General features: G+C 54.4%; 1 protein-coding gene across 5 annotated transcripts in view; it reads left to right on the top strand.

The window, feature by feature from the left end:
* RGS9 (regulator of G protein signaling 9) overlaps positions 1-22,323 on the top strand; it is an 87,773-nt gene extending 65,450 nt beyond the window's left edge. For all 5 annotated transcript variants that reach the window (XM_032617219.1, XM_032617220.1, XM_032617221.1 and 2 more), the window contains 7 exons: positions 2,497-2,612; positions 6,040-6,127; positions 6,602-6,740; positions 8,596-8,681; positions 11,090-11,207; positions 19,947-20,404; positions 21,924-22,323. In XM_032617219.1, coding sequence (XP_032473110.1) covers positions 2,497-2,612; positions 6,040-6,127; positions 6,602-6,740; positions 8,596-8,681; positions 11,090-11,207; positions 19,947-20,404; positions 21,924-22,074 — 1,156 coding nt within the window. In that variant the 3' untranslated portion in view covers positions 22,075-22,323. The remainder of the gene's footprint in view (positions 1-2,496; positions 2,613-6,039; positions 6,128-6,601; positions 6,741-8,595; positions 8,682-11,089; positions 11,208-19,946; positions 20,405-21,923) is intronic.
* The last annotated feature ends 781 nt before the right edge of the window (positions 22,324-23,104 follow it).

The following is a 23,104-nucleotide window of genomic DNA, read 5'->3' on the forward strand; positions in this document are numbered from 1 at the left end:
CGAACCCGCGTCCCCTGCGTCGGCAGGCGGACTCTCAACCACTGCGCCACCAGGGAAGCCCATAGAGCGTTTTTGAAAAGAAAACAATCATCTTCATGGCTTCGCACTTTTGACTTCTGACTAGAGTAAAAATAAGTTCCTGGAAAGCAGAGCCCTAAAGCTGCCTTGGGGATTACACCACTTACTCCTTTGCTGTTTATGAAATTTGAACAGTTGTTGCTGCTACCTGTGCCTGCATAAATCTGTCGTCTGGAAGAGGGGGCAAAGGCCAAGATGCAGGGGGGAAAAGCCCAAGCTAACATAGGGGGGAAGAAGAGGGGGGCAGTTCAGAGGGAGCTGGAGCAGGAGAGGCAGAAGGGGCTGGAAGGAGCGTGTGGGGTGGGGTGGGGTAGCTGGAAAAACAGAGAGCGTCAGGTACATGCCACAGCGGGGTCAGCGCCAAGGCCGTCACTACCTAAGGCATGAGGAACACCCAGGTGGCACAGATCCGGCCAGGTGAGCAGGTGTACCTGCGGAGGCCTTTCACCCCTCCGCGTAGCCCGCTATGGGCAGCAGACAGGTGAAGGAGGGCGCTCACCTGGAGTCGGGGGTCAACCGCAGAGCCCAAGACTCTAGAACCATCTTCTGGGGAGTCTTCCGGGGCCTCTAGTTATTAGGACGGTTTTCTGGAGCTTGTGTCTCTGTCGCAGTTATCAGAAGGGAGAGGCAGCCTGTACCTCCCTGTGCACAAGGATGTGCAGAAGTCGGCTCTTGTGGGGGAAAAGGTGGGGCCACCTGGCCAGGACAGGGACCGTCCTGAGAGGGTTTGGGAAGGAGGCGTGGATGCTGCCGGATGCTACGTGCAGTGGAGAGTGGAGTATGGAAGCTTGAGGTAGAGATTTGCTGGTGAAGAAAAGAGGTGATGCTTATGTAGGAGCCCGTGATCAGAGGGTACTGGGTGGATGCCAGATGAGCCCCACCCCCCAAAAATGGGAGGCCTTCTTCTTAATGGTTTAGATTTTAGAACGGTATTAACATCACCTGGGAAGCTTAAAAACAAAAACAAAAACAGGGACTTCCCTGGTGGTCCAGTGGTAAAGACTCCGCGCTTCCAATGCTGGGGACGCGGGTTCAAACCTTGGTCTGGGAACTAAGATCCCACGTGCCGCGCAGTGCGGCCAAACAAACAAAACGTAGCAGACGAAAACCCAGTATCCAGCCCTTATCTCCAAAGCCTCTTAATTGGCCTGGCTCACCTCCTGAGCCCCATTAACCCACTGATTTCAGTGAGCAGCGAGGGTCCACAAGACCGGCTCGGAGCATCCGCTCCCAGGGTTGGCCATGGACCGGCCGCATCGACGTCCTCCGGGAACTCGTGGGGAATGCAAGCTCTGGGGCCGCACCCGAGACTGAATCAGGAAGTTGGGGGATGGCGCCCAGCAGTCGGTGTTTTAATGAGTCTCCCAGGGGATTCTGATGTCCGCTGAAGTTGGCACACCTGTTTCATGCCGGGCCCTGCTTCTTACTGTGTGGGCCCGGGCAAGGGTTTACCCTCTCTGAGCCTCCGTCGTCTTGGAAGTGCTATCCAGCTGGCCGTGTTCCCTTAGGGACCCAGCGATGGGTGTGTGTGTAAAGCACAGTGTGTCACAGATGGTGACTCCGTAAGTGGTAGCTGTTACTCCGGGATCCTTATTGTTCCCACGCTGACGTTAGGGAAGCGTAAGATCGCCTGACCGGCTTGAGATACCACAGACATCACTTGTACCCAGTCATGGTTTCAGCTGTTGCACCAGTGGGCAACGTGGTGTCTGGGACTTGGGAACCTCTGTTTCCCAGGGGCTGTGTTGGGTTACGGAGAATTCCATAAGGAATAGGAGAAAAGCCAACAGTTTTCTGGATTTTCTAGACCGTGAGACCCACCCCATGCTAGCTGGGCTCGCGTGTCCTTCCTGAGATCGAAGCATGTTCAGAATGAGTGGCGGTGGAGTGGGCCTGGCATCGTAGGGGAGGCTCTGGGAGAGGGTGCACGGCCGGCAGGGCCTGTGGGGTGTCTGCCTGGGGGCACGGGGCCTGAAGCAGGGCAGGAAGGGTCACCAGATGTTCCCGTGGGAAAGGGGTGTTGAGGGGCTGGCAGTGGCCACAGCACCCATCACCAGAGCCGTTCTGGGATTCTCTCTGGTCTGGTGTGGCAGGCTGGCCCCCTGGTCTCCACAGGCCTTCGAGGAGGCGTGCATGTCCCTCTGCCCTGAAGGGTTAGCGTGAGGCTCTCTGCTGGGGGCCTCCTTCCCCCCGCTGGGGAGGCCAAATCCTGAGACGAGGCCCAGGGGACGTGTCTGCATTTTCCAAGCAAGGGGTTACTTGGCTTGTTTGTGCGGGTATGGAGGAGGGGAGGGTTGGGTCGTGCCCTGGGCCGGGGGACTCGCAGAGGTTAGCAGGGGCTGAAGCCCCCTCGCCGCACGCAGGCCCCCTGGGTGCGGCCTGAGTGTCTGGAGCATTTACAAATTGTGGTCCTTGCAGGGTGGAATTCCCAACCAAGATGCGGGTGGAACGATGGGCTTTCAACTTCAGCGAGCTGATCCGAGACCCCAAGGGTCGACAGAGCTTCCAGTACTTTCTCAAGAAAGAATTCAGTGGTGGGTCTCTGAGTTTTTTAAATAAAACATTTGCTTTTAGAAAGATTCCTGAATGTCTAGCCTAGGGCTCCGAGGTTGCTCGGCAGGTGTTTCCATAGCTCTGCTTGGGCCGACTCTCATCCTGGACCCGGTCTCTCCATTGGCTCCCGGGGGCCCCGCGGTCGGGGGAATTGCTTTGCTCACAGAATCCACGTGGACATGACTCAGGTTTCCAAGTCTCCATGCCCTCTGGCTGCCCTCACTGGCTCACCCTGATCCCTGGGTCTCCCACCCTCGAGCTCCCGGGTCTGCTGCCGCCATGTACCTGGTTTTCTTCAGCTCAGGGCCCCTCTGCCGTGGCCGCCCATGCAGTTCACCTGGATCCCATCCCCAGAGGTTCCTTTTTAATTGGTTTGGGGCGGAATCTCTGAAGTCTTGAAAACTCCCCAGGTGATTCTGACATGCGGCCATGATCGAGAGCCACTGTCTCAGCTCCTGGTCTGCTTCCTTGGAGGATTTGAATGGAATGGATGGGGCCACATTTTATACCCCAGCCATCCGGAGGCCCCTGCAGCCTCGTAAATACACTGCAGTGGGAGACACCTGGGAAAAGCAAAGGCCAGATCGGGACCAGCTTCCCTATAGGCGGAGCATTCCATGGGCTTCACCACCTTCCCTGAAAAGTTTACTTTTATGGGGTTCCTTTATTTCTCTCCAAGTCCCCAGTCGTGGGGAGCATCGCATTTGAGCCTTGACACGGCCTGGCTCCCCAAGACCCACTGGCCTGTGAGGTTGCACCTGAAAGTATCCCACGGGACTTGCCATAAGCCTGTTTGACTGCCGGATGCACACATTACATGCTAAGATGGATTCTTGAAAATCGCTTTTTTCTGATTAAGCCTAATTGCCGCGAGGTGATAAAACCCAGAACAGTTGGATGGGAAAGGGAGCTGCTTTTAGGACAGGCCGGAAGCAACTGGTGAATAAGTGGATCCGGCGCCATCTAGTGGTCGGCTAACAAACTACACTCTGAGCTTATCCCACCCAGGCGTCACTTAGTGTTGGTAAGAATCCATCCCCAAGATTTCCCTGCGTTATTAAAAGAGCGCTATTGGTGATCTCGGGATGAGATTCCCGAGGCTTCCGGTACGAGCAGAACACGTAAATAATCAGTTCATTTAATTAAAATTTTAAAAATTGAGATATGCTTCACATGCTATAAATTCACAGACCGTATCATTCACATGCCCTTTTAAAGTGTGCCGTTCAGTGCTGTGTATAGATTCACAGAGTTGCACAACGATCACCACTATATAATTCTAGAACCTTTTCACCACCTCAAAAAGAAACCCCTGACGCATAGAAGTCACTCCCTATTTCTCTGTCTTCCTCTGCTCCCAACTCCCCAGCCCACACCCTCAGCCCTAGGCAACCACTAATTTATTTTCTATTTTCATGGACTTGCCTGTTCTGGACATTTCCTATAAATGGAATCATACCATATGTGGCTTTCTGTCCTCTTTCACTTAGCATAGTATTTTCAAAGTCCATCCACGTTGGAGCATGTAACGATGCTTCATTCCTTTTCATGACCAAATAATATTCCATTCTGTGAAGATACCACATTTTGTTTATCTACTTCTCAGGTGGTGGACATTTGGGTTGTTTCAACTTTTTGGCTATTATGGGTAGTACTGCCATGAACATTCATGTACACATTTTTCTGTGCTCATTTAATTTTTTTTTTACCCTGGTAAAGTATTCATAACGTAAGACTTACCATTTTAACCATTCTAAGTGTAGAGTTCAGTGAAATTAACATCATCGTGCACCTGTCACCACCATCGGTCGCCGGAACTTTTTTATCTTCCCAAACCGAAACTCTATCCCCATTAAACACTAACTCCCCACTCCTCCACTCCCTGCCAGCTCCTGGGAACCATTCTATTTTCTGTTTCTATGAACTTGACGACTCTGGGAACCACATATAAATGGAATCAGACTGTCTTTGTCCTGTGTCTGGCTTGTTTCACGGTGCATGCTCTCTTCAAGGTTCATCTACATGGTAGCTATGTCAGAACTTCCTTCCTTTTTAAGGCTGAATAATACCCACTGTATGTGTGCACCACATTTTGTTTATCCATTCATCTGCTGATGAACGTGTGGGTTGTTTCCGCCTTTTGACTAGTGTGAATAATTGCTCATTTAATTTTACCCTTCAGCAATTAACCGTCTTGCCGTGGGCAAGGTGGTCTGCAGGGCACTTGCTGTAAGACCAATGGCTGTCACTTAAGAGCACTGCTGGCCTGCTTACTCATGTTTGTGATCTCGGTCCCAGGAGCACCCTGAATTTCATGCTGAAGAGGAAGGATCTCTGTGGAGTTACGGGACAGAGGTCAACTAGTTTAGGATCGTGCAAACTTTTCCAGTCTAAAATACCTGGGAGCCTTCCAGAGAATACTGAGAATGGAGAGGAGGGGATGGTCTGGTCCATTTCCGCCCACCATGGCATTCTGTGATTCACCTCCCCCCTGCCCCCCATGCACACACAGGCACACACACACGTGCACGCACAACGTACACACACACACACACACACACACAGGCACACGTAAGCTCTTGCTCTCCCACTGGACTGACCCCGTTTATTGTCTCAGGCGAAAACTGGCCACCTGGGATGGCGCACCGAGGTGTTCCCACTACTGGGGGCTGGGAGAATCCCCCTTCCAGTTAGAGAAGTTGGAAGGAAACGGGGTGGGGCAGAAGCTGGCTTTCCTCCTGGGCCCAGAGGCGCAGACTCTCCGGCTCAGGTGACCAGGCCTTCCTGAGAGCCAGCCCGTCAGCATCGCTGCTTCGGCAGCGTCTCCGTGAGGGTCTTTGGCTGGAATACGCCCCGCGAGGAGCCCTAAGAGACGGGCTCTCTGTGCACAAAGGAGGTGGGAGTCACGTGCATCATCGACCAGGCGCAAAGTCACCAGGACCCTTCACGGAGAAAACCTACAGAGCAGCGACGCATGCGTCCCAGCCTAATCAGATGTCACTTGTCCAAGCAAGGTGTGCGACCTCCTGGATGAAGAGGAACGAGACCGCCTCTGGTGGTTCATCTGAGCTCTGACTTGTGTGCCCCGGGGGAATGCGCAGGTTCCCGGCAGACACGTGGGCTGCACACACAGGGCACGTGCCCCCCTGGAGCACGTAGGTGTGCTCACTGGGGTAACAAGCCTCTCCGGGCCCTGGACAGAGGACGTGTGGTCTCGGCCCCGCCGTAGTCGCTGCTCCAGGATGGGATGTACCCCAGCTGACCCGTTTCTCTTCTTTCCTCCCTTCCCCTCCCATCTGGACTCCTGTCCGGCTGTCCCCGTGGACCCTCCCCCCCTCCCCCGACCCCTCCCCCCTTCCCCGACCCCTCCCCCCACCCCCCCCCCCCCCCCCCCCCCCCCCCGCACAGGGGAGAATCTGGGATTCTGGGAAGCCTGTGAGGATCTGAAGTACGGAGATCAGTCCAAGGTCAAGGAGAAAGCGGAGGAGATTTACAAGTGAGGATGAGCCAGATTGGGGGGAGGTCTCCCCCCGGCACCCCAGCTGCGCCCCCCCCGCGGTTATGCTTGAGGTCGGAGACTGGATGGAGGCCCCCCACACCTCGCGTCCCCATCAGTCACCTCACCTCGCGCTGTGGACACCTCACCCCTGCTCCGGGAGGCTGGAGGTCCTGGGAGAAAGCTGGGGGAGGGTCAGCCCACCCACTTTTTGCTCTCTCTCTGCCAGAGGTTGGGAATTCCAAAGTCAAACACAAGTTCACATTCCCGATGCTGGCAGGGCTGTTTTCTTGTTTCTAAGAAATGTTGCTTGATGGCCTGTTCAAATGCTTTAGTGTCTCCTAAAAAAAGGACCACTTTCACCCCGGGGGACCCAACCCACGACTGTCAACCCCTCGCTCCCAAGCAGCTGTGAACTTTTCATTCACTGACCTGGTCTGGCTACTTTTGCTGACGTCTTCCTCCCCGTCTCAGGCTGTTTCTGGCCCCAGGGGCGAGGCGGTGGATAAACATAGACGGCAAAACCATGGACATCACAGTCAAGGGGCTGAAGCATCCCCACCGCTACGTGCTGGACGCCGCACAGACCCACATCTACATGCTCATGAAGAAGGTAGGTGCGGCGGTGGTGAGGGTGCACGGAGGCCTGGAAGCGCTTCCCTCCCCAGGTGCTGGGAGGGTTCTTTAGATGTGGGGAAAAGGGAGAGAATGCGTGGTCACTGCTTTGCGGTGTTAGATGCAGGGCTGTCAGCTGTCTCTCCCTCCTGCCCGCTGAGCTGGCCCCTCCTTGTGCTCCTGGGCCCTCTGGCCAGGGAGGGCTGCCTGCAGAGACTGTGTGCCCTGTTTTTTTTTTTTTTTTAATCTATTTTTTAAAATTTATTTATTATTTTTGGCTGTGTTGGGTCTTTGTTACTGCGCGCGGGCTTTCTCTAGTTGGCGGCGAGCGGGGGCTACGCTTCGTTGCGGTGCGTGGGCTTCTCATCGCGGTGGCTTCTCTTGTTGCAGAGCACGGGCTCGAGGCGCACGGGCTTCAGTAGTTGTGGCATGCAGGCTCAGTAGTTGTGGCCTGTGGGCTCTAGAGCACAGGCTCAGTAGTTGTGGCACGGCATGTGGGAAGCATGCTCCACGGCATGTGGGATCTTCCCGGACCAGGGCTCGAACATGTGTCCCCTGCATTGGCAGGTGGACTCCCAACCACTGTGCCACCAGGGAAGCCCCTGCATGCCTTCTTAAGGCTTCTCACTCTGCAGTCGTCGCATAGACCGTCATGACATAGTGGCTGCACCAATGTACATGCCCCCCACCGTGTAGGAGGGTTCCGTTTTCTCCACGCCCTCTCCAGCATCGGTTATCTGTAGACTTTTTGAGGATGGCCCTTCTGACCGGTGTGAGGTGATACCTCACGGTAGTCCTGATTTGCATTCTCTAATGATTAGCGACGTGGAGCAGCTTTTCATGTCCCTGTCGGCCATCTGTGTGTCTTCTTCGGAGAAATGTCTATTTAGGTCTTCTGTCCACAGTTCTCATGACTTGGACTGCTACTACTTAGTCTTTAGAATGGTACCGTTTCAATAAATTTTTTAAAATTCTCAATTGGTCGTTGAGAAATTCTCCTAGATGTTTCTGTGGGCTTTGTCCCATGTATGTTACGACTAGAGTTTGCAGTCGGCTTGCGGGGAGCAGGCGTTCAGGAAGTTCCCTGAACCTGCCGAGGGTCCCAGTAAATAGCCACACAAGAGGAGTCTGAGCCTGGGGCTGTTTTTGGTTGGGCTGGGTTTGGTATCCTCTTGCCTTTCTACGGAAATTCAGGGGAGAAGGGCTTGTGAGTGGGCTTGGAAGTGGAGGTAGCGGGTGGGCAAGGTTGGAAGCAAGGGTCTGCTGTTTCGTGCGTACTTCGCTGGAGAGCCCTCGAGATTCTTTGGGGGCGGCTGTGGACCCGGGTTCTCTAGTGTGAAGGGCGGCAGCATCTGGCCAAGACTCAGCATGTCCCACTCTCCGGGTCTCCGAGAATGTGCATTTCTAGCAAGTGGCCGGGTGAAATGGACGCTGCCGCATGGGGACCACACTTGAGCGCCGTGGCTTTAGACACACATCTGAATGCCTTGCACACAAGGATACAAGTCCTCTTAACTTTGCAATCTCACTGCCGAGGGAAGGCTGGGGAAACGGCCAGTGTATTCGTTTCTTTTTTTTTTTTTTTTTTTTTTTTCTTGCGGTACGCGGGCCTCTCACTGCTGCGGCCTCTCCCGTTGCGGAGCACAGGCTCCGGACGCGCAGGCCCAGCGGCCATGGCTCACGGGCCCAGCCGCTCCACGGCATGTGGGATCTTCCCGGACCGGGGCACGAACCCGTGTCCCCTGCATCGGCAGGCAGACTCTCAACCACTGCGCCACAGGGAAGCCCCAGTGTATTCGTTTGATGTGACACTTTCCCTCTCATAATAACTGTTTTTCTCTTGTTCCCGCTAGGACTCTTATGCCCGCTACTTGAAATCCCCAGTCTATAAGGAAATGCTGGCCAGAGCGGTTGAACCTCAGGAAACCACCAAGAGAAGGCAAGTGGAATGGGTTGCAGTCACTCATTGCCTGCTGCTTTGTTTACAGGGAAAGGAGGGTCTCTTTCAGCCAAACGGCTATTATCAAGGTATTTGCTGGATGAAAATATTGGGGACTGGGAAGTATTTCTCACCATGCTCAGAAATCATGCTGGCAAGATGCGCATAGTAATTACTGCCAGTGACTTTTGTTTCCCTAACACTGGTTTCAAAGAGTTTTGATTATGAGCTGGGATAATGACCTTTATTACAAATGGAAGCATCTCATTGGCTTTTTAATTGCTACGCTTCTCCACCTCCAAACCGATGTGTAGGAATTAATTTAGCTACATCCTGGTAATGTCCTTTGTAATGGCCTAAGACTGTGGAGAGGAGAGCAGATTGCACCCCAAGAAAAATATAGACTCTTAGGGAAAAGGTGCAGGGAAACTCTAAGTATTCCTGCTGAGCCAGGGGGACGGCCTTCTTCATTCTTTCTCACCTTCCTCATTGGAGATGTGGAGCATATCCCATCTGGCAGAGCCCTTGGGCAAAGGACGAAATGTTCTGAGGGGCAGTTTGGGTCCTTTTTTTGGGGAAAAAGAAAACTCAACAGGGACTGAAGATTCAAAAGAGTATCCGCACGGCAGCTTGAACAAAGACGCAGGACTTTGGCGGAGGTTTTCCCAGCACCAGCGCATGTCCTGTCCGCCCCTCCCCCGGCCCCCCCTTAGTAGATGTTCTCCGCCCCGTTTGCCAGCTCAGCCCACGCTGGGCTCTTTTTCCATAGTCTCCAGTCAATTCAAAAGAGGGGTGGTTGGACCAGAGCCTTTGTCAAAGGAGCTTAAAAAAAAACCCCAACTTGGTTTCATTCTTGAGGATAATGGCCCTGTTATGAAAAGGAGAGAAAGGAGGTCTTTGTGGTGCTATTCTAGGTTCACGGGGTAAGGAAGGGAGTTCAGTGTCCCTGGGGACTTGAAAGCTTTTCTTTAAGCCACAAGAAAGGGCCATAATAGCTCCAGAAGTTCTGCCAGAAAGTAGTGGGGAAGGGAGGAGAGCTTCGTATGTCTCTCTCCAGATGTTTTTTAAGTTGGCACAGACCTGAGAAATCAGCTGAGATCTTTTGTGGGGCATCCGGGTGCTTGGCTGGGGCGGCACTAGACCACAGGTGCAGTGCTCGGCTGTGAGGTCGGGTACCGCTGTCCGGTGATGCTGTCACCGCTACCGCGAGTGAGAACACCCCCGTGGGACGTGGGAAGCCCGGCCTGGAACTATGTGGGGATGGCAGGGCGGGTATGAGTTTGCCCCGTGACTCTCAGGCGTGAGACAGCGCACAAAACTTAATTTTTTCAGAACAAGTTAAATGGAGCTCCAGGCAGGCAGGGCTGGTGGGACCCCTGACTTACGGGTAGGGGAGCCCTCTTCCTCCCTAGGGTGGATGCTGGAGTTCCAGGGGCTTACGTGGTCCTGAAATTTGGGGGAGGTCCTAGGTTTTAAGTCTCCCCTTGCTGCTGAAATGCTCATTTTCCAAGCCTGCTCTCCATCACCTGCCTCACTCAGAGCTTTGTCTTGGCTCCCGAGGTCGTGGTGGAGAGTTTGGGGTCGGGGATCCACGACTGGCTTTTGTTGAAGGGGCTGACGATTCGCGCATGCGCACAGTGCTTTGGAGGAAGGGTCCGCCGGGTCTGGTGCGGGTGCACAGCGCACGCCTGCTCATCACCCCTCTTCAGGACCCGTCCCCTTGCTCTGCCCGTGCAGGCTCGCTCCTTGATGGCCCCGCTCTTTCCTTCCTTTCCAGAACCTTGGCTTTTGTGGGTTTTTTTTTTTTTTTTTTTTTTGCGCTATGAGGGCCTCTCACTGCTGTGGCCTCTCCTGTTGCGGAGCACAGGCTCCGCGGCCATGGCTCACGGGCCCAGCCGCTCCGCGGCACGTGGGATCTTCCCGGACCGGGGCAGGAACCCGCGTCCCCTGCATCGGCAGGCGGACTCTCAACCACCGCGCCACCAGGGAAGCCCCAGAACCTTGGCTTTTGAAAACAAGCGTTCCAATTCTCCCTGGGGGCCGGAGCCCCTGGGTTTCCAGTATCCAGACCCTCCTCGTCCGCTTCTTTCTGGAAGGGCCTCCAGGAAGATAAGATGCCTCGTTGACTTCTAAACCTCATGAACGGTAGTCTGTACTTGGCACCGTCTGAGTCTTCCTGGCCGCGTCTAAGCCTCAGATATGATGGCAGCTGGTCCTCAGTCTGGTCCCATCCTCCCAGCGGGGAGAAAAGAGCCACGGCTGGATGTGCCTCTGAGGGCCCCCCGTGAGGTTCCCCGCGGGGATAAGGGGCCGATACGGAGTCCGGCCTCACCTCCCGCCAGGTGTGCCAGTGTCGCTTCGGGGAGCGCGTGGCCCTCCGCCAGCCACTGTTCTCTCCTCCCTTTCAGCTCGAGCCTCCGGTTCATGCGGCGTACTCTGCGCTCCAGCCCAAGCCCCGTCATCCTCAGGCAGCTGGAAGAAGAAGCCAAGGCTCGGGAAGCGGCCAACACGGTGGACATCACCCAGGTCATGAGCAAACTGGATCGCAGGAGCCAACTCAGAAAAGAGCTGCCTCCCAAATAAATGCACAGTTACTTATTTATTCCTGGGGGTGGGGGAGAGTCTAGAGGGTTCTGCGCGGTGGGCCAGTCGGGTTCACCCCCGATTCCTCGGACCCCTGTCTTGGCTTCCTCTTACCCCTCCAGATCGCCAAGGGGCCGGGCGGGCACGGGGGAGGCGGGGAGAGGGGGGCTGCACCTGACTCCGTTGCTGTGACATCGCCTGTCTTACCCTCCGGAGTCCTTGGGGGTGAGAACCAGAGAGAAAAGCTGCTTCGTGAACCGCCATTGGCGAGAAGGGCGTGGTTAACTACCCCCAGGGCGTCGTTCCGCATGTTTGTTTCCAGTAGCGTCCAAAGCTCCTCCTCCCGTTTCTCCAATTTAGACTCTGCCTCTAAAGCAGCCGGGGACGGGGCGCCCCAACCAGGGGCTGGCTGCAGGGCTCCCCTGTAGATGCCCTTTCCTGGGGCCCCTCTGTCACACCTGCCTGGAGAAACTCTGCTGAGACATTTCTTTTGAGCTTGTTCTTAGTCCTAAGTTTTGAGGGTTGGTGGGCTCTCTCCTTCGCTTCTGCCTCCCCATCCCCCTTTTACATGATGCCAGGGGAATTAGTAGCTTGTAGGAATGAAGGACATAGGCCAGAGGCCTCCAGGGAAGTCCAGGTAAAATGGAGCATCTTTTTGGTTAAAGGACGAAGGTGCCGATGTCTTCATTCATGGGAGGAGGGATGGTTAGAGGCCTGTGACCTTTTCAAAATGAGTCAGGGTCAAAGATAGTACTCTTTGGGATATTATCTAGATGTTGGTGCTTCCCTCCTCCATAGCTTTAGATTAGGCCAGCCTGTGGTCAGGGGTGGGGGGTGGGGTGGTCAGGACAGTTCCAGCTCTGACCTTGGAGGCCTAAAGGTAATTCTTGAAGTTGGGTTTGCTCCTGTACACCTGTGTAAGAATGCAAAAGAGATAAAGCAAGTGGATGAGCAGGTACCGACCTTCTACATCAAGAAGACTCACTCAGCAAATTAACTGAGCACCTATTATGTGCCAGGCATTGGTGAATAAAATAGACATGTTCCCTGCCTCATGGAGCTTATAGTCCAGGACTGACAAAAAAATAAGGAAGCCAAGTGTATTAGGTAGCTGCTGCTGTGTAACAAACAAGCACACAACTAGAGTGGTAGAGAAGAATAAGTGTTCATGGCTTATGCATATAGGGTCATCTCTGAGGTTCTGTTGATCTTCGTGGGGCTCATCCCCACGCCTGGTGAGGGTTGATCTGTGGCAGCCTAGGCCGGGATGAGTTGAAGGATTCTGCTCACATGTTTCTTATCCTTCAACAGCCTGGCCTGGGCATGATCCTATGAGGATGGCAAAATTGCAGGGGAGTCGGTGGAAGCACGTAAGATTCTTGAGATGAAGGCCTGGAACTGGTGCCTCATCTTAATAACCAAAGCGAGTCACAAATCCAGCCTAGAATCAAGGGCTGGGGAAATCGATTCTTCCTCTTCAGTGAGAGAAATTTCAAAGTCTTCTGGCAAAAGACAGGGAGATGTGGAGGGCTGAAGAACTGAGGCCATCCTTGTAATCGGCAACTCAAACAAAAATATGATAAAACCCATAGAATGTGCTTTAATGCATATACAGTGCCGTAGTAGAGGACGCGGCGTGTGTGGACTCAGGGGGACTCTCTGAGGTGGCGGCGGGTAAGCAGAGGATGAAAAACATTTGGCCATAGAAGGAGTGCAGGTGAGGCAGGAAGAACTTTCCAGGCAGAGGGAGCTGTATGAGCAAAGGCCCAGAGGCGGGAAATGGCTCAGACTGAAAGGCCAGATGAAAGGAGCCTGGTAGACAAAGGGGCAGTGGTACAAGATGAGGTCCAAGAGGTGGGCAGGCAGGCCATCGCGGGCTTTCCAGGCCGTTGTAAGAGGTTTGAGGCTCTTGGTTTCACGTTAGCAAAGGGATTCTATTAATCTCCCCGTCTTCCCCAGTCATAGACTAGTTTACACTCTGGAAGAGCAACTACAGAGATGCTTTGTTCATCTCTCTTTTGAAGAATCTTGGAGTCCTCCAACGCAGGGGGAGCGCCTCAAGCAGAAATTTCAGGTGATGAGCCATTGTAAACTGAGTGACATGAGGGAAGGGACCGTATCTCACTCACTATTTGGAATCTGATGCTTTATACCTAGTGAATTCTGCATAAACATATTACACGGATGGATGGATGGATGGATGGATGGATAGATGGATGGATGGATGGATGGGTGGGTGGAAAGACCCCCGGGTTTGGACAAGGCCTCTTAGACTCTTGTCCTCATTCTGTCGCTAGCCATGTGGTCGTGAGCAAGTCACTTCACCTCTCTGCTTCATAATTTTTGAAATGAAGGGTTGGGACCAGATCCATGTTTCTCAAACCAGAGTCAGTGAATTCCAGGAGCATACCCAGCCTGGGCCATCAATTTTACTTGAAGATTTGCAATGGGAGGGAAGTTAGATAGTTTTTTAAATTTCACATTAAAACAATCATGAATATATTACGAATTAGACTGCAAGCTGTACGTGAATTTTTTAAGATAAAAGCTGAGACGTCAAAGATATCTCATGCCTGGCTGTGGCGGGTTCAGGCTTTTGCCCTCAGACTCCTGGGAGAGCATGGTTGCCCAGTTCTCCTGCTGTTGGGCCTACTTCTGTGGGAAAGTTTGAGAAGCATGGAACCGGAGGTATTTGCCCTCCATCCTAGTTACCCCTGTATGAGCTGAGGTTACACACCTAGCAAAATGGTGGTAGGGTGGTGGGAGAGTTGAAATGCACCTTGAATTCTTCAGGACACAGAGTATGTCTTGTTCGTCTTTGACTCAACGATTCACCAGCCCACTCCTCACTCATGAGACGTGTCTGCTTCATGTGTCTGTCATCCTCCTGCAGAGTACCCAGTGCTCTGTGTCAGACACATAGTAGGTGTGGCACACGCATCGATGGAAACCTTCTCAGTGTCAGACACACAAGAATCCCCAGTCAAAGGAGAGGCACAGACATGTCAACAAAGTAGGTTATCATTCCTCATTGGACGGATGAGTGCTTCCACATTACCCTTCTGAAGGAAGGGAGATGACACATGGCTTCACTTCTGGATGTGTTCCACAAGTGTATTCTATATATTTTTTTATTATTAAAGTATAGTTGGTTTACAATATTATATTAGTTTCAGGTGTACAACAGTGATTCAATATTTTTATAGATTTTACTCCACTTAAACTTATTATAAAACGCTGGCTATATTCCCTGTGCTGTACGTTACATCCTAGTATCATTTATTTTATACCTAGTAGTTTGTACCTCTTAATCTCCATCCACAAATGTATTTTAAACACCCGTTATGTGTGAGAGCCCATGGTGGGTGCTATGGCACAGATGCAAAAATGGACGAGGTGTTTTCTGCCCTCAAGGGGCTGACAAAGGTACATGGAGGCGATATAGGCTGGGTGGTGTGCAACACACTAGTGGAGCACAAGGATGGGGGAGAATTTTCTGGCCTGGGGGGTCGAGGGGGGTGCACCAGGAAATTCTCATGTTTGGTAGAAAGGATCCCTACCCAGTTTTGAGGTTTTGGAAGTGTGTCTGCTTCTAGACTCCAGCCACTGGTATCTGCTCCTGCCAGCTTTGATGCACTAACAGTAGCCCCACAGGGTCCATCTGAATCTCAAATGGTGTAAAAATAGTATTTATTTGGACAATAGTATTGATACATTTAAATTACTATGATATTCTCTATCCTGCCACGTACTTAGGCACCATCTTAATTCCACTAATGCCATATTGTAGACAGCTTGAGTTTCTCTACCCATGTGGTGTATATCTGATGCTAGAATATAAGTTATGCCATAAGGTACCAGGATTCATTTTCAGGCTTGGATTTTAGAGAAAAGACTGCTTTTGTTGTGAGGGTTGAGTGGAAATACAAGGGCTAGGGAGTAGAGTGCCTAGGAAAATGCCTGGCATATAAGTGCTCAGTAAATGCTAGCTGCCGTGATCGTCATCACAGCCATCATTATTATTACCATCACCACCATCATCACCATCATCCTTACCATCACCATCACCACCATCATCATCACCACCATCACCACCATCACCATCATCATCATCACCATCATCACCATCATCATCACCATCATCCTTACCATCACCATCATCACCATCATCACCATCACCACCACCACCATCATCACCATCATACCATCACCATCATCACCATCACCACCATCATCATCACCATCATCACCACCATCACCATCATCACCATCACCACCATCATCATCACCATCATCACCACCATCACCATCATCACCATCATCACCACCACCACCACCACCATCACCATTACCACCATCATCACCATCACCATCATCACCATCACCACCATCATCATCACCATCATCACCACCATCACTATCATCACCATCACCACCATCATCATCACCATCATCACCACCATCACCATCATCACCATCACCACCATCATCATCACCATCATCACCACCATCACCATCATCAGCATCACCACCACCACCATCATCACATCACCATCATCATCACCACCATCACCATCACCACCACCATCATCATCACCACCATCATCATCACCACCATCATCACCATCACCACCATCATCATCACCATCACCACCATCATCACCATCATACAATCACCATCACACCATCACCATCACCACCACCACCACCACCATCATCATCACCATCATCGCCATCACTGTCGTCATCGTTGTCATCAGTATCATCATCGCCAACCCTAGTAGCTTCATGGTCTTAAAAGTAAGCTTGTTCTTCCTTGCATTTGTCAGTGTTGCCCAGCACAGTGGTTCATTATTCTTTAGGGCATTTCCTGAGGTGTATTTAAAGCCTTGTTGACCCAAACCATCTTACTTTCTCTTCTCTCTCAGAGCCTAGCTCTCCAGGGACCATTAGGATATATTTGAGGGGAAGAGAGTGGGGAATTGATGGCACGTCGTATGTCTGCAGAGGGCTGACCAGCAGCAGTGTAGTGACTGGTCAGTCCATGGGTCCCCAGTTTTGTCTGTTCAAGATGGGAAGGTCTTGTGCTGGGCGGTGGCAGATGAGCTGACCGGTAGGAGAAATGGGGTGTTCGCCCACATGGATTTTTCCCCACGGGGCCAACTGTACTCATTTGCTTTCGGGGGCAGCAGGGAAAGGGCGAGTGAGAGGGGCTGGGAAGGGGGGACTGGTGCATGGCATGTGGCCCCCGGAAGGTGGCCCTCTCCACCTACCTGCTCCCAGGAAGTGGCCACAGGGTCTCCTGCAAATTCTCAGCCAGTTTCTGTACGGAAAGTGAGTCGCGTCTCCGCATCGTCTGCTTTGCCTTTCATTGAAAGCCTGTGCTCGTGTTCTCGTGCCACTGACCGCGCTCCGTGTCGTGCTCCTTCTGCAGCAGAATAAAACAGCAGCACAAAACAAAGCCAAGCACTGCTTCACTGTGTCTCTGTTGCGTCATTTCTTCGCCACGTGCCTCGCACACCGCTGCTTTGCTGCTTCACACCCGTGGTGGGTATGGGAGGGGCCAGGGTCGCGGTGGGAGTGGGTAGAAAAAGGCATCTTGCTCAGAGTGTCCAGGGCCAGTCGGGCTGATGCCTGTTTGCCCAGAAGAAGGGACTTTCTCAGGCCAGGTAAGTGAAGCAGGACAGTAGCCACCTTCCTAACGTGTCCTGTCATTCATCCTGGAATAAAGCAGGTGCTGGGCGGAGGAGTGGGGTGGAGAGGAAGGGCCAGAATTGGGCGGGGGGGTGTGGCGGGGCTTGGCTGTCCTAAGCTGTATCGTCTTGGTCGAGCTTCATCATCTCCATGAGCCTCTGTGTTTTTATCTGTAAAGTGAGGATTATAGCAGGAGTTGACCGCAAATTCTGAGTGAGTGGGATTTAAGGTAATGAACTGGGGGTGGGTGTGTCCTCGCTTAACTCGATGCCTCTCCATCTCTCTGAATAAAGCCTGGTTCCTAGTTTGGCGTTCTGGCCCAGGACCCCAAGTCCCGTACAAAACCCCCAGGCTATGGGCTGGCAGCGTGGATCAGTAGGAAAAGCAAAGCCTTTGGGGTTACACGGACCTGGAGTCAGAGTCTCATTTGGTCACTGTATTAGTTAGCGATCCCCGAGGGACAAATTAGCACCAACAAGCACCATTTACCAGCTCATAGGTGGCCAGGTGAGACTGGGCAGGTCTCTGTTCAGGGTACACAGTCAAGGTGTCGCGAGGCTGTGTGTGTTCTCATCTGGGGGCTCTTCCACGTTGTTGGAAGGATTCCGTCTCTTGTCATGGGACTGAGGGCCCCATTTTTTTTTGCCAGCTGTTGGCTGAGGGCTGCTCTCAGCCTCCAGAAGCCGCCCAAACTCCTTGCTGCACGTTCCCCACCCTCCATCTTCAAAGCCAGCCATGGAGAACTCCTCCCTCGTTGAATTCCTAACCATGCTCCGGACCTCTCTGACTTCTGTCTCTCTGGCTTCTAGACTCAGATTTGAAGGGATCAGGCGATGAGATCAGGGTCGCCGGGATAATTCCTTTTAGAGTCACCTATGCCGTATGCCATAGCCTGACCTCAGGGATGACTGCCCCGTGACATCCACAGCTCACACCCATCCTGAAGGGCAGGGGCAGGCATCTTGGTGCCACCTTAGAGTTCTGTGTTCCACACTCACTGGTTTGTGGTGGGAGCATGGGGACGGTACTGAACCCCTCTGGTCCTCAGTATTCTGGTCTCTAAAATGGGGTGGTAATAGATGCTTTGCGCACCTGGCACATCGTTAAGTGCTTCATAAACTGCAGGGCCGTACACCTGGCAGTCATCTCCCAAACCCTTCATCAGGGCCCAGCCATCCCTCTTGTTATTCTCCTTTGCAGACTGTGCCCTGTAGGACACAGGTGTCGGAAGCGCAGTGCACAGCTCCGCGAACTTACTGGGTCTTGCTTACTTGCAAAGCATCTCCTTCTCACAAGCAAAGTTTGTGAGACTTTGCTTTCCCTGAGTGCCCCCCATGAGGTTCTCCTCCAGTGGGTCTGGGGTGGGCCTGGGATCTGCATTTGTAACGGGCACCCTGCGTGATTCTGACCTGCAGCCTGCACTGAGACATCTGACTGGCGTGACACACGCAAACTACGGAGCCAGTGAGCCTGGTTTTGCAAAATCTGCTCACCGTTCCCCGCATTCTTGGGGCTTAGCTTCTAGAAGCCTTGGTTTTCCCATCTGTAAAATGGGCATAGTAAGAGTTGACTGCCTCACCGAGTGGCTCTGGGAGATAAATGCAATAGTCCACATAAAGTGCTCAGCCCAGAAACTCACATTTGCTCAGTTGTCACTGCATGTCAGCAATAATCACAATGATGATTAGTATAATAACCCAGTGGCCTCGGCTCTGGGCCTCAGCTCTGGTTTGTCGGCCTGTCTGAGCAGTGGAACAGCATCAGTGCCTCCGAGCTGCTGTTTCAGAACCGAGTGTTGCTTGAGCTTCAGGGAGCTGGTGGGAGAGTGGAGACCGCTCTCCCCAACCCCGGCGGCAAAGCTCCCTGTGGCCCCCTGGCCTTGCTTTTCCTCTCAGGGCTGTTCTCGGATGTGCCCTTCCCTCTTCAGGTCGGGACCAGCACACGCCTCAGAAGCCAGCAGACTCCAGCTCAGCGCCCGGAGCTGCCCTCCTTGGGCCCCAGGGCAGTGCCCAGGCCCCCGGGGGCAGGTGGCTCCCTCTAAGCGGGACATCTGTGTGGCTGTGACACTTCCAAAGAGGGTTTTTCTTCCCTGGAGGCATTTCTCTCTTGGAGGCAGTGTCGGTCCAGCTGTTCCAGGAGCCCTCTCCCCGCCAGGACCAGCACAGCCCCCAGCTCCATCCACACTGGGCTTTGATGTGGCACATGGCCAGGGCAGGCCTTCGGGGTGACAGGGGCACACAGAGCAGGCCGAGGGGAGGTGAGAGCAGAGAGCCTTCCTGCCGACGATTCAGGGTTCTCGCTTTCGCCGTTAGCTCAGATGAAGCTCTCGGGCTCCTTCCCGACAGCCTGCCTGACCCCACGCTGCTGCCCCCTGGTCGGCCCCCGTGGCCCAGGGAGGCTGATCTGCTGACCTACTTCCCCTTTCCCCACCGATAACCTCCTTGTCTGTGTTTCCAGGCTCCTTCTCCGCGGAAGGTCCAGGTCCTGCTGCGCTGCCTGCGGGGAAGGGCGTGGGAAAGGGTGGGCCCGGTCATCCCCAGGGGTGACCCGTGGACGTGGGTCGGGGCTCAGGACAAGACGGGTGGTCTTAGGCCTGGAAGGATCAGCTCTCCTCCTGGCACCTCCGCTGCTCTGTGAAAAGGGTGTTAGATGCCTCCAGTCTTTAGGCGGTCCCGAGGATGGAGAAGGGAGGGCATGATGGACGGTGGGTGCAGGCGTTGCTCGTTGGGGGCGGAGTCCAAGGCCGACTGGAAATCCAGCCTGGCCACACCCCGTGTCCCAGGCCGGGAAGAAGGGCCGTCTGTGCCCTGGGATGCAAACCCCAGCCCTGGGGACGTGGCCAGGGCTTGGGGACGGGCAGGCCCCTTGGTGGGAGGTCTGTGTGCCGCGTGCCGTCGGCCCAGGTGGCTGAGTCAGCCGAGCGCGGCCCGCGGGCCGTGGACCAGCCACGCCGCTCACTACGCGCTCTCTCTCCCTCCTTCTCTGCAGCCGGACCAGCGCGCAGCCCCCAGCCCTCACCTGACCGTGTACACCGGGGCCCCCCTGCCCTCCTCTCCGTCCAGCCCCCGCTCCCCGCGCTGCCGCTCGCCACGGAGGCCCTTCCCCTCGCCCAGCCGCTTCCTCCGGCGGCCCAGCAGCACCGTCTGCCCCTCGCCCATCAAGGTGGCCTTGGAGGGCTCCCCGGGCGAGGAGCCGGAGCGGGAGGCCGCCCGCGGGCGCTCGGATGCTGAGACCAGCGGGGCCTCCGCGGACCAGCCCCGGCCCCGGGCCCCTCCCAAGGCCGGCGTGGCCCTGTCCCTCGGCCGGTTCCTGAGACGAGGCTGTTTGGCCTCCCCCGTCTTTGCCAGGCTCTCCCCCAGGTGCCCCCCTGTGCCCCACGGGAAGGTGCAGCCGCTGGGGGAGGCGGGCCGGCAGCTGCCACGACCAAGGTCCCGGAGAGCAGCCAAGTAAGGATGGAGGGGTGTGTGTGTGTGTGTGTGTGTGTGTGTGTGATGGAGGGGGTGTATGTGTGTGTGTGATGGAGGTGTGTGTGTGTGATGGAGGGGTGTGTGTGTGATGGAGGGGTGTGTGTGTGTGTGCACGTGTGGGCGTGAGTGTGTGTGATGGAGGGGTGTGTGTGTGATGGAGGTGTGTGTGTGTGATGGAGGTGTGTGTGTGTGTGATGGAGGGGTGTGTGTGTGTGTGATGGAGGTGTGTGTGTGTGTGTCTGTCTGTGTGTGCACGCGCGGGTGCGCGTGGATGTCTGGTGAGGACCGAGGCTCTGTGGTCTGGGGGCTGTGGGGGCTGGGTAAGGAGGATTCTGGGAGAACAGACACAACCCACAGGTCCATTAAACCCCTCGGCCTCTGGGTAGTTTCCAGACACTGAGTGCTGCCCTCTCCTGTCTTTCTGAGGAAAAGGAGAAGAGTGTCTTTCTTTTCCATCTTCTTTTCCCCTTTTTATACTCTTCCACCCACCCTGCTCCACCCCTAAGACGTTAATCTAATGAATCCATCGCATTTTTTAAAGGGCCGGAAAGCTCAATGGCAGCAGTGGGACCCACAGGTGGTGCTGGGCCCCCGCACTCCCTCCCCTCCCCCACCCCCTCCTGCACACACCTGCCCGGTGGCTCAGAGGGGCTGCAGGGGTGCTGACAGTGTCCAGTCTCTGCGCAGGGGAGGCCCCTCTAAACCCCATCGTGGGTGCTGCTGTTCCCACCTCTGAGGACCCCCTGCCCCGAAGCAGCTCCTGGGTGCAGAACAGAGGCTCTGAGGGGCGCTTGATCACTCCCGGACCAGGGCAGAAAGAAAAGTTACAGACAATGCAAAACAGAGAATCAGCCCCCATCTTTATTTGGTCTGGGGGGGAGACAGCAGGTGGGGGGGCAACCTTGCACCAACCAACAGGCTCCTGCATTGGGCCCTGCCACGTCTGGTTGAAAGAAGGCGCCTGCTGGGGTCCTAGGTTGCCATGGATACCCAAGTATCCGGCTTCGGCCGTGCACTGTGCATCCGGGGATGGGGGAGGGGAGGGGTCAGGATCCACGGCGAACATAGCTGTTGATTCCTCCCAACTGGCTCTGCTGAGGGAATGTTCTAGCTTTGTGGCCACAGCCAGGCCACACATACAGGCTTGGGGCTTTTAAAACCTCTGTTCTCAGTGGCCACCACTTCATGAGAAGGCAGTTTAAAGGGGCTGAGATTAAGTCCTGGCATGTTCTATAGGAACATCCAGAATTCATCAAAACCATAAAAACTCAAAAGCCCCTCGAAAATGAAAGTAAAGCATTTTCTGAATTATTCTTCATTCAGCAAGAAAATAGGAGCCTCCCTCCTTCCCCAGTGAAAGGGATCCGCCCAGCCAGTCCCTGCACACACAGCCTTTGGCAAATGCACCTGTGTCCACACCCCTTCAGGGATGTCAGGGTGAGCTGGGGATTTGGTGACCTCCTATCCCCACCCACCTGCTTTCCTCTTGCGCCTGAAGCTTCTTCCAGATCAAAATGGACGTGCCTACGGGGAGCGGGACCTGCCTGGTGGACTCGGAGGACACGAGGACAGGAGAACGGAGTGACCAGGCCATAGAAAAGGAGGTCATCTGCCCCTGGGAGAGCCTGGCTGCGGGCAAAGCTAGCTGAGCCCGGGGCCTCGGGCTAGGCAGTCGCTCCTGCACACTCGGCTGGATGGGGCCGCGGGACATGCTTGCTCTAAACCAAAGTGCATTAAGATCGTATGTGGGGACTGGAGAGACAGGATGGATGGATGATGGAGAAGAGTGCTCTGGCAGGGCTCCCCCTGGCCAGCCCCTTCCCTCGACCCTGACCCTTGGTCAGAAGAAAGGCATGTGGACCAGAGGACTTGACTTGCCGCCTTAAAACTGATAAAAGGTTACCTTGTCAAAGTGTTTTTGGATTGGAATGTTAGTGTGTTTCTGGTTTTATTAGCTATTTATGAGATAATCTCAAGTCTTCTTTGGTTTTCTGGACAAAGGGAACTGAATCACTTCAAAGAACTCCCTCCCGGTCTAAACTGGTTTTTATGTGATGCTCTCATCAACGGAGCCCACCCCCCGCCGCAACCCCGGGAGGAAGTCCCAGGCTGTGGCATCACACAGGAAGAGGGGGCTGGGGAAAGGCATCCTTCTAGAATGCCAGGTGTGCTCCGATCCACCCAGAAGCAGAGGCCAAGATGGGATGAGGTGGGCAAGGGGATTGCTGGGGGAGACACCTGTGAAGGATGATGGGTGGAGGCTGGAGAACAGGGTGAGGGCTCTCGGACCACGGTGCGGGGCTGACCTCTGGGGAGGCGGTGGGCAGGGAGTCTCAGATGGCGGAGCATTTCCAAGAAAGTTTTGGCCAGGCTGCCTGGGTGTCCTTGAGCCCGTGTCTTGTGAGAATGGTTCTGCCTTAAGACCCCCACCAAGCAAGGTCATTGGCTGGGAGCCCCTGTGGGCAGCCTGGCCGTGGTGTGGACGTGCTGGGGACCCTCGGTCCATTTGCCCCCTGAGCGCACATTTTCACGTCCACTGCACGAACGTAGGAGGCACTTCTGGAGGTTTGAGCCTCGGTGCGCGCCGCCCACCTCTTCTCCAGTTATTAACACGCCTTCATGGAGCCCCAACAAGCATTGACGGAGCGCCCCCTATGGGTGCAGTCTGCGCTGAGCCCT

The sequence above is a fragment of the Phocoena sinus genome, chromosome 20, assembly GCF_008692025.1.
Source record: "Phocoena sinus isolate mPhoSin1 chromosome 20, mPhoSin1.pri, whole genome shotgun sequence".
NCBI classification, from domain to species: Eukaryota; Metazoa; Chordata; class Mammalia; order Artiodactyla; family Phocoenidae; genus Phocoena; species Phocoena sinus.